Source organism: Salvelinus fontinalis, chromosome 23 (genome assembly GCF_029448725.1).
Source record: "Salvelinus fontinalis isolate EN_2023a chromosome 23, ASM2944872v1, whole genome shotgun sequence".
NCBI classification, from domain to species: Eukaryota; Metazoa; Chordata; class Actinopteri; order Salmoniformes; family Salmonidae; genus Salvelinus; species Salvelinus fontinalis.
This window is the reverse complement of record NC_074687.1, coordinates 50,299,328-50,311,225: the sequence shown is the minus strand read 5'-3', so window position 1 is coordinate 50,311,225 and position 11,898 is coordinate 50,299,328. Positions and strand designations below refer to the sequence as shown.

The 11,898-nt window shown below is 39.7% G+C and overlaps 1 protein-coding gene across 1 annotated transcript; it reads right to left on the bottom strand.

The window, feature by feature from the left end:
* Positions 1-1,064: 1,064 nt before the first annotated feature.
* LOC129821455 (zinc finger protein 271-like) lies at positions 1,065-8,632 on the bottom strand. The gene is made up of 2 exons (XM_055879135.1): positions 8,036-8,632; positions 1,065-3,852 (listed from the first exon to the last, which is right to left on the bottom strand). The coding sequence occupies exons 1-2, from the start codon at positions 8,364-8,366 to the stop codon at positions 2,885-2,887; spliced, it is 1,299 nt and encodes a 432-aa protein (XP_055735110.1). The 5' UTR covers positions 8,367-8,632; the 3' UTR covers positions 1,065-2,884.
* Positions 8,633-11,898: the final 3,266 nt, after the last annotated feature.

Below are 11,898 nucleotides of genomic sequence, written 5' to 3'. Positions count from 1 at the left end.
TAGTTAAATAAAGATTAAATAAAGGTGTAAAAATAAAATAAAAATCGGCAAATCGTCGCCCAAAAATACCGATTTCCGATTGTTATGAAAACTTGAAATCGGTCCCGATTAATCGGCCATTCCGATTAATCGGTCGACCTCTAATCTGTACTTAACTATTTATATTTTTGACAACTTTTACTTCAATACATTCCTAGAGAAAATATTGTACTTTTTACTCTATACATTTTCCCTGACAACCAAAGTACTCGTTATTTAGAATGCTTAGCAGGACAGGAAAGTGGTCCAATTCACACATTATCAAGAGAACATCCCTGGTCGTCTACTGCCTCTGATCTGGCGGACTCACTAAACATAAATGCTTCGTTTGTAAATTATGTCTGAGTGTGGGAGTGTGCCCCCTGGCTATCCGTAAATAGTAAAAACAAGAAAATGGTGTCGTCTGGTTTGCTTTATATAAGGAATGTGAAATAATTTGAAGTATATTTTAGCAATTACATTTACTTTGATACTTAAGTATATTTAAAACCAAATACTTTTACTCGAGTAGTATTTTACTGGGTGACTTTCACTTTTACTTGAGTAACATTCTATTCAGGCATCTATACTTTTACTCAAGTATGATAATTGGGTACTTTTCCCACCACTTTTATAACGATCCCTTGCATCATGCAGCCGTTCCTCTGGGTAACCCCGCTGTCTGAAACTTTCATCCAGACAGTCGGCTTGTTTGTCATTGTCAATCTGTGTACTACAAATCCGGTGTATGCGACTGTATTGGCTGATGGGGAGGGCCTTTGTTAGGGGTGTAGGGTGGAAGCTGTTCCGCGTAACAGGGAATTCCTGTCCGTTCTTCTCAAACAACCCCACATACAGATTAGCATAATTAGATGCTATTTTTTTTAATACTACACAGGCATGCACTATTTTCAGTGTGAGATATACTGTTTTTCATACTAAGATAAGTTGCTTTTGCACATGTTTCATCATTGATTTTGCAAGAGTCTGTTGATTGGTCAGTCATTGGGTTCATTTGTTTTGCAATATGTTCAAATCAAATCAAGCTTTATTTATACAGCATATTTCAGACATGGATGCAACACAATGGCTTCACAGGAACAACAAATAAAAACCAATGAAAAAAACAGAAATATTTTGTACACAACAAACATAAAAGGATAAAAAAACAGAAGATTAACAACTAAAAAACTAATAAGCATCCTAAGGAAATTCCATAGATTAAAATATTAATTGGATGCAATATCCAACCCAAAATATTAGCTTGTGTCTTAGGAGGGCTCTGGAAGACTATGAGGGTGTCCACTGAAAATTGACTAGTAACAACTGGGACCTAAAAGACACCCACCCTGAGACCCACTAAATCTGCCCAAGAAGAGGTAAACAAAAGAAAAACTCACAACAAACTTAAAGACAGAAAGCAAACCAAAAAGGTAGCGCAACTAAAGGTGTTGACTGTCCACATCTATCAAGACAACTGGAGTACTGGGCCAGACACTCTTAAATAGAACCTGGACCAGCTCAGGTGAAACACCTTCCCACTAACGAGATGGACAAGCCAGCACAGGTGTAACACATACTGACTAACGAGGAGACACTAATCAGTGCGCCCTACGTGCTAACGAGCTATACATGCTAACGAGCTATACATGCTAACGAGCTATACGTGCTAACGAGCTATACGTGCTAACGAGCTATACGTGCTAAAGTCCAACCTCAAAACATAAATGGAAAAACTAAAAAGCCTGTAACACCTTCCCCCTTAAGACAACAAATATTTTCTATATTTTTTTAAAATAATTATGATTACTAAATGTTCCATGAATTGTAAATATGAAATATCAAAATCAAATATCCTCCCCTTTGTTAATATGTATTGTCAATAATTCACTTAATAATGAGGCATGGAATAATAAAACATGTATCTTTTGTCAAGATGAATGTTTGAAATATGAGTAGGTGATTTGAGTCAATAAATGTTAATTAAATTGTTTTCTTTTCAACTTTCACTTTCAACTAAAACCAAACTTATATTGTACTACAGGCAAAGTCTTATTTTCAACGACATTTTGCTAGGTGGGATAGCCCCAATGTCAGTGTTTAAACGTGTCTAAATCAATGGGATAAATTGAAATCCTACACATAAAATGTACTATATACACAAACATCTGCCACAATAATCATATTACTTGTATTTTTTAAAACAAGCACCTTTTAAAATGCACAAGCACCAAAAACGCTGTTGTTTTGACAAGTAGCAATAAATCACTGATATCGATTAGGGGGGAAATCAGGTTGTACTGCTGTTGAAACTAACATCTAAAAAACACATGGAAATGGGAGATATATTTTTACCTCACTGGTTAGAGGACAACCTGCAGAAGACAGTCAGCTACATCTTGCAGTGATGCATTTAAATGTAGGGGTCGCTAAACAAAGGAACACAACACTTATTTGTCACAACTCATCAATATCATGTTGTGCGATAGGACGGAGATGAGGTTTCACGTTCTGATAAAACTAACAGCTCAAAAACCACACGGAATATGGGAATAATGTGTACATCACTGGTTAGAGGACAACTTGTAGAAAACAGCTAGCTACATTTTGAGGTGTTGCATTTTGATTCAAGTGGTCACCAACGTGTAAGTGTAACACAACTCTTTTTTTGGTTAGTCACTTTTGTTAAATCACATAAATAGTACTCTTTCAATTCAGAGCCTGGATTTTTCCCCTGAGGCTAAAATAAATTGAACAGGGGGGCAAACGTTTAGGGTTCTACATACTGACATTTATTAAAATACTCCTTCTACAATGTAAAAAAATATATATTTTGTAGCATTATATGGACATTATTTCATTGATATCATGAAACAACTCCATGTATTTTCTGATGTTTAATCAGAGATTTTTTATATGAGTATCTCTTCCCACAATGATCACAGCTATGAGATTTCTCTCCTGTGTGTGTTCTCTGGTGTATCGTTAGATAGCTAGATGTAGAGAAACTCTTCCCACATTGAGTACAGCTATAAGATTTCTCTCCTGTGTGTGTTCTCTGGTGTATCTTTAGATGGCTAGATGTAAAAAAGCTCTTCCCACATTGACCACATCTATAAGGTTTCTCTCCTGTGTGTATTCTCTGGTGTTTCGTCAGACATCCAGATGCACCAAAACTCTTCCCACATTGATCACAGCTATAAGGTTTCTCTCCTGTGTGTGTTCTCTGGTGTACTATCAGGCTGCTTAGCTGAGTAAAACTCTTCCCACATTGATCACAGCTATAAGATTTCGCTCCTGTGTGTGTCCGCTGGTGTACTATCAGGCTGCTTAGCTGAGTAAAACTCTTCCCACATTGATCACAGATATAAGGTTTCGCTCCTGTGTGTGTCCGCTGGTGAACTGTCAGGCTGTTTAGCTGAGTAAAACTCTTCCCACATTGATTACAGCTAAAAGGTTTCTCTCCTGTGTGTATTCTCTGGTGTATAGTTAGATTGCCAGATGTAGTAAAACTCTTTCCACAGTGATGACAGTCTAAAGATTTCTCTCCAGTGTGAATTATTCGATGTATTTTAAGGTCTGATGAAGAGTTGAATATCTTCCCACAGTCAGAGCAGCAGTGAGATTTCCCTCGAGTGTGAATTCTCAGGTGTTCTTTTAGTGAATTTGATATTGAGAAATATATCCCACAAACAGAGCAGCAGTTAGATATCTTCCCTGTGGGTCTCTGCTGGTGTTTCTTGAGGAGTCCTGATCTGGAGAGACTCTCTGCTTCGTCAGCATCATGATGTTGTTGAGGCTCCCCAGAGGATCCACGGTAGTCACATCTCTCTCCTGTGTGAACAACAAAGTCAGACAGATGGTTAAAGGCCCACACCAGTAGAATTCTATTATTTATTTGAGGTAAAGGGTGATGCCCAAAGCGTACCCATGAAGTTGTACAACAAATGACTTAAATGATTTGACAAGACTGTCAAGATAGCAACAATAGTTATATTTAGTCTTGTTTTCACATTAGTAGTAACCAGAAATAAGTTATTAAAGTTGCTGAAATCCTAAGCAGTGTGCCAGACAACTATTGGTCTCCAATACAGGCCCCTTTCTGTGTTTGCTAAACTTGCGGCACGAGGGCGATGCACACACAATTTGATTGCTGAAACTCCTCCCTGCTAATGAGGAAACCACTAGTTATGGATGTAGTATATCTGGTAATGAGGAAACCACTAGTTATGGATGTAGTATATCTGGTAATGAGGAAACCACTAGTTATGGATGTAGTATATCTGCTAATGAGGAAACCACTAGTTATGGATGTAGTATATCTGGTAATGAGGAAACCACTAGTTATGGATGTAGTATATCTGGTAATGAGGAAACCACTAGTTATGGATGTAGTATATCTGCTAATGAGGAAACCACTAGTTATGGATGTAGTATATCTGGTAATGAGGAAACCACTAGTTATGGATGTAGTATATCTGGTAATGAGGAAACCACTAGTTATGGATGTAGTATATCTGGTAATGAGGAAACCACTAGTTATGGATGTAGTATATCTGGTAATGAGGACACCACTAGTTGTGGATGTAGTATATCTGGTAATGAGGAAACCACTAGTTATGGATGTAGTATATCTGGTAATGAGGAAACCACTAGTTATGGATGTAGTATATCTGGTAATGAGGAAACTGCTAGTTATGGATGTAGTATATCTGGTAATGAGGAAACCACTAGTTATGGATGTAGTATATCTGGTAATGAGGAAAACACTAGTTATGGATGTAGTATATCTGCCTGGAGCCAAAATGGTGAGCGAAGACTTTAGTTTCCACAATGTATTCTGAATATTACAGTGCAAGATCCGGAGTGCTACTCAAAGAAACTCACATTAAGCTCTGTGTCTATTCACTAATTCACCACCGTGGGGGAAAACTCAGGGGAGTTCTCTTAGGCTAACAGCAAATATAGCCTCCATTTCCAGGTTGCTTATGAGTGCATTTCACATTACTTTTGGATTATAATTTTAAATCTCGTAAGAATGTACTGATTAATATGTTTGTGTTATTGTCGCAAATCAACTGCTTTATAGTTAAAAAACACTTCAACCAGTAAAATGCTCTTTAGCTAGCTTTGCCATTAGCCTGAAACTGAGGGTTTGTACATTAAGTGTTTAACAAATTGGCCCATAACTTCACCTAACAACAACATAGACCTACTGTAGGACCATAACGCCACCTAACAACAACATTAACCTACTGTAGGACCCATAACTTCACCTAACAATAACATAGACCTAGTGTAGGACCCATAACTTCCCCTAACAACAACATAGACCTACTGTAGGACCCATAACTTCACCTAACAATAACATAGACCTACTGTAGGACCCATAACTTCACCTAACAATAACATAGACCTACTGTAGGACCCATGACTTCACCTAACAATAAGATAGACCTACTGTAGGACCCATGACTTCACCTAACAACAGACCTAGGACTATAAATCATTTAATATTTCAGGTGAAACATGGAATCTAAAATGTCTTTGTCATGACATTTCATAACCTGATCACCAGATAATTTTGTCAATAATCCCACTAGGCTACTCTGTAATGTGTTGTCATTCTAAATGTCCTGAATAAAAGAAAATAGCTCTGTGTGTTGTACAATAGCCTATCCAACAAGGAACATTTCTCTACACATTATGAGGTAAGTATCTCTGTGTCCAAACAGACTAACGAGACCCTACTGTGAATCAACCAGACAATAACACATTATAAACATCAATTTGTTAGGAATGTTGGATCCAACGTGGAGCACAGCATAACTGTCTTTACCAGAGTAATGAATGAAGAAGCACTTTGGTTGTTGTTGCATGTCGTGATGTTTGTCATGTGACTGTCACTCAGAAAATGATTTCCTGGATCAGCTGATGATAGTTGAACATGTGACTGTAACTAAACAGCTACAGAATTAAGTATGATGTGTAATTATTGAAGAACCGCGTTAATGACAGTATCCATTTGCGTGTTGTCCATAAAGTTAAGGTGACTCTCGGTTAAAACCATTGGACTTAGCAAACTCTGAAATGATTTAGGATCTCTGTGCCCATAAACTGTTTTCCCAGCATAACATAAGGAAACACTAAATGTTACGTAGTTAGAGTGCATTTCAGAGATCTGAATTTAAAAAACTGTCCGACAGCAAGATCCAGTATTTAAGTTGAAGTTCATCATATGACAAGCTTAACATTATGACTATACCTACTGTTCCCTGAAGGAGGGAAACGAGGTAAAACATACGATTAAATCCACGCCTCGCTGGAAGCCGCGTCTTCCACAGGTGATAAGCGTGAGGCTCGGATTTATTCCTTCAATTTAATATCGCTCTTCACCGAACCAGGAAAGGGCGGGGCCAAACAGGTGTTGTACCTCGTTTCCCTCCTTCAGGGAACAGTAATTATAGTCAAAGTTACACTCCCTTTCAGTCAGTCCCTTTCAGCGAGTAGCAGCAGTGCACAAAAGGGAGGGGGGTGGGGGGGTCAATGTAAATTGTCTAGTGGCGATTTTATGAATTATTCAGCAGTTGTATGGCTTGGGGTTAGAAGCTGTTGAGGAGGCTTTTGGTCCTATACTTGGCGCTCCGGTACCGCTTGCCGAGAAAACAGTTTAAAACTTGGGTGACGAGTCACTGACAATTTTGTGGGCTTTCCTCTGACAACGCCTATTATATAGGTCCTGGATGGCAGGAAGCTTGACCACAGTGATGTACTGGGCCGTTCGCACGACACTCTGTAGCGCCTTACGGTCAGATGCCGAGCAGTTGCCATACCAGGCGGTGATGCAACCGGTCAGGATGCTCTCGATGGTGCAGCTGTATTACCTTTTGAGGATCTGGGGACCCATGCCAAATCTTTTCAGTCTCCTGAGGGGGAAAAGGTTTTGTTGTGCCCTCTTCATGACTGTCTTGGTATATACCCACGTGGGTGATTAAAAGATGAACTGAGGTCCACACTCCAGTCCAGTTGATGGTGGTAATGCACCTTAAAGTTGGTTGCCAACCGCCATAAAAAGTCCAAAGAAGAAAAAGAATCCAGAAGAAAGGAGAAATGACGAGAAACTAATTTGGTTTACCGTTTGGGGCGTCGCGACTGGTTACCTATTTTGATGTGATATGAAAGTATTGTGTGAAATAATTTTGATGTGAAAGTATTAGAAATCACTTATGTGATATGAAAGTATTACGTGAAATTATTTTGATGTGATATTTAAGTACTGTGTGAAATTATTTTGATGTGATATGAAAGTATTGTGTGAAATTATGTTGATGTGATATGAAAGTACAGCGATTTATGTTTCTAGAAACGTATCGCAATTGAGAATCGATTCACATTTAGATGGAATATTTGACTATTTAAGCTGCCAGAGCCAGTCTACCTCTGAAAATAACATACAGTCCTTGGACCTTGAGGAGTAACAGGGGCAGCAATCAGCAGTAGAAACAATAACAAAGCGTACTCCCTGCCCATTTCGGTAAAAAGCTGAGGGATGGGGCTGGAGAAATGTAACCATCCATGATATCAACATTATAGTTTTAACCATGTTTTGAGGATATACAGTGTTTGTTTATATTTACTGACAAACATTGGAGTAAAAAAAAGCTTATATTTTGGGTTCTGATAGGGTACAACAGTTTAACTAAGCTCATGAGGCATTTATAAGAGATTTCTTCAAAAAACAGATGGGTACATATCATTAATGTATAAGTCCCAAAATGGATGTAACAACTGCTGATTGCCCCTTTAAGACTACATATTGGGCTAAGCTAACAGGAGATATTGAAGACTACAGTATTTCATGCATTGTCATTGGATGCATTTGATCAATTTGTAACTTTTTGTTGATGGTCCACTCTTACACGTTACAGTGTAGTTTCAGCCATTCCTACAGAACAACATTAAAGTGTAGAACCCCTTTACTGCATATTGGTTCAACGACTGCAGAGACGGTACTTACTGGTGTTAAACAGATCTCCAACCTCCTCTTCTTCCTCCAATGTGACAGTCATTTCCTCCTCCTCCTCTTTCACTCCAAAAACTGGATCCTCGTCTTTCTCTTTCTTCTCTTCTTTTACTGTAACAACCTCCTCCTCTTTCACTCTGAACGAGTCTTCCTCTTCTTTCTCTGTAAAGTATTTCTCTTCTTCTTTCACGGTAACAGCCTCACCCTCTACTTGTTTTTGTATTGTAACAGCCTCCTCTTCCTCCTCCTCCTCTTTCATGAGAGTTTTTTTCTCCGTCCAGCAGACCTCCTCGTTAGCAGGAGGAGAGTAGCTTAGTGAACTCATGGTCGGGGATGTTAGCTAGCTAGCATTAGCGACTAGCCTAGTTCTAAACTAATTTAGCAAACCAGCTAGCTGACAAACAACGTAAATATATAATTATCAAGTACATACGACAGAAGTGTGTTTAATACACGGCGACTAATATACGCAAAAACAGTGTAAAGAGCGTGAATGTTGTAGCTATGTTTGCTAGAAAGCTACCGAGGTGTCTGACTAGCTGTTGTTGTTGAAGGAGCGTCCCGTCCACTAGATTATACGTCACACTGGCAGCATCGCCTGAACAAAAAAGACGCACATCCACATCTGCTGACTGGAGTAGGCAACGCAGTTGAGGAACAAAACGTTTATTTTTCATTTATTTCATAAAAGTTTAATATTATATTAAGTCGTTCAAAGAGAAACATGTGTTGAAACTTTACACCCACAACATATGTGCATTGAACTTCTAACGTGGATCATTTTGACCCCAGAGGCATATCTTTTATCATAGACAAAATGTGGTTTATTCAATTCTTTCAATTTTTCATGACTTTGTCAATCAACTTGTTATTAATAAATCTAAATCATGGTTTAGTGTTTCTGTATGAATATGGACATTTAACAAATTTAAATCCTTTGGAGTAATTTTGACCCCAGCCAAAAGCATCTTTGATAAATAGGATGTTTATTTCAAATCAAAATGACATTTTATTTGTCACATAGACGTGTTTAGCAGATGTTATTGCGGGTGTAGTGAAATGCTTGTGTTTCTAGCTCCGACGGTGCAGTAATATCTAACAAGTAATATCTAACAATTTCACAACATGTACCCAATACACACAAATCTAAGGATTTGAATCTAGGTTTCTCTGTAGAAATGATCCATCCCACCGGAGGGTGGAGGGGCTCCTGTATCAGTCGTTTTGACCAGATAGACACCTGCAGATACACAGTATAGTGCCTCTCATGTACTCTCCTAAGATTGGACTTTTCCATACCACGTATCACATGACTGTGTTCCTGCCAAGGCAGCAACTATTCTTCCTGGGGTTTATTAAGGATCCCCATTAGTTCCTGTCCAGGCAGCAGCTACTCTTCCTGGGGATTATTATGGATCTCCATTAGTTCCTGTCAAGGCAGCAGCTATTCTTCCTGGTGTTTATTTTGGATCCCCATTAGTTCTTGCCAAGGCAGCAGCAACTCTTCCTGGGGTTTATTATGGATCCCCATCAGTTCCTGCTAAGTAAGAAGTAAGGTCAGGGAGCATGCCAGCCTGCCTGAACCGCCCCTTTCAAGCAAAAGGTATAAATGATGGGTTATGAATTAACAGGTATAAATGATGGGTTATGAACTAACCAGTATAAATGATGGGTCATGAATTAACACATCCCCTCCAGGCATTTCAATACATTCAGGATTTCTTATAGTGAGCATAACATTTATTTATTTATTTATTTTATTTACCGTTATTTTACCAGGTAAGTTGACTGAGAACACGTTCTCATTTGCAGCAACGACCTGGGGAATAGTTACAGGGGAGAGGACTACATGACAATACATTACATCTAAGTAGCTGAATATGATTATGGACTAACAGTCTAACAGTTTGAAGGGCACAACTCATGTTATTCTGGTTAAACAGTGAGAGACTAGTTGATTAAGGAGTGGAGATTTTTTTAATTTGAGGAAATAATATGTAATGTTTTACTCGTACCTCAGCCAGCATTGTGAATGGTTAGGAAAAAATATGTCATGTTTTACTCGTACCTCAGCCAGCATTGTCAATGGTTAGGAAATAATATGTCATGTTTTACTCGTACCTCAGCCAGCATTGTGAATGGTTAGGAAATAATATGTCATGGTTTACTCGTACCTCAGCCAGCATTGTGAATGATTAGGAAATAATATGTCATGTTTTACTCGTACCTCAGCCAACATTGTGAATAGTGTCTGAGGCGGTGACATACTAGACCATGGCAGTAAATATAAGTATTAGGTGTTTTTAGTCACTCATGAAAGGTCTGTGGTGCTGTGGTTATAAGTTACTGACCTTGGAATACATTTCTGGCCATGCTGGCAGGGTCTGAATCAAACATAATGTTCACCTGAAACACTGACAGGGTCTGAAACAAACCCAATGACCACCTGGCACACTGGCAGGGTCTGAAACAAACCCCATGTCCACATGGCACACTGACAGGGTCTGAATCAAACCCAATGTCCACCTGGCACACTGACAGGGTCTGAATCAAACCCAATGTACACCTGGCACACTGGCAGGGTCTGAATCAAACCCAATGTCCACCTGGCACACTGGCAGGGTCTGAATCAAACCCAATGTCCACCTGGCACACTGACAGGGTCTGAATCAAACCCAATGTCCACCTGGCACACTGGCAGGGTCTGAATCAAACCCAATGTCCAACTGGTACACTGACAGGGACAGAATCAAACCCAATGTCCAACTGGTACACTCTGGGCTAAACTTTGCTGTCTCTTTCCATTAAACATGGACGCCAAATTAAAGTGCTTGGGTACCAAACAAGTCTTCAGGCAAGGTTTACTCATGTGGTTAACCAAACCACCTCTATTAGACGTCACCTCTTTGGACCTCACCTTATCATGAGTTTAGGTTGGGGAAACCACGGAGGAGAGGGCTTTAGACCTCATCTCAGTGAGTTTAGATTGGGGAAACCGTGGAGGAGAGGGCTTTGGACCTCATCTCAGTGAGTTTAGGTTGGGGAAACTGTGGAGGAGAGGGCTTTGGACCTAGTTCATGACATTGAGGAGGAGAGAGCAGCTGTAACACAGTACCTGGTCTAGTACATGACATTGAGGAGGAGAGAGCAGCTGTAACAGTACCTGGTCTAGTTCATGACATTGAGGAGGAGAGAGCAGCTGTAACACAGTACCTGGTCTAGTACATGACATTGAGGATGACAGAGCAGCTGTAATACAGTACCTGGTCTAGTACATGGCATTGAGGAGGAGAGAGCAGCTGTAACAGTACCTGGTCTAGTACATGACATTGAGGAGGACAGAGCAGCTGTAACACAGTACCTGGTCTAGTTCATGACATTGAGGAGAAAGCAGCTGTAACACAGTACCTGGTCTAGTTCATGACATTGAGGAGAGAGCAGCTGTAACACAGTACCTGGTTTAGTACATTACATTGAGGAGGAGAGAGCAGCTGTAACACAGTACCTGGTCTAGTACATGACATTGAGGAGAGAGCAGCTGTAACACAGTACCTGGTCTAGTACATGACATTGAGGAGAAAGCAGCTGTAACACAGTACCTGGTCTAGTTCATGACATTGAGGAGAGAGCAGCTATAACACAGTACCTGGTCTAGTACATTACATTGAGGAGGAGAGAGCAGCTGTAACACAGTACCTGGTCTAGTACATGACATTGAGGAGAGAGCAGCTGTAACACAGTACCTGGTCTAGTACATGACATTGAGGAGAAAGCAGCTGTAACACAGTACCTGGTCTAGTACATGACATTGAGGAGGAGAGAGCAGCTGTAACAGTACCTGGTCTAGTTCATGACAT

Excerpts from the sequence above, each read along its gene's own strand:
- LOC129821455 (XM_055879135.1), bottom strand. The coding sequence starts at position 8,366 with ATGAGTTCACTAAGCTACTCTCCTCCTGCTAACGAGGAGGTCTGCTGG. Across the intron at positions 3,853-8,035 it reads TGGAGATCTGTTTAACACCA|GAGAGAGATGTGACTACCGT; the intron begins GTAAGTACCGTC and ends TTGTTCACACAG.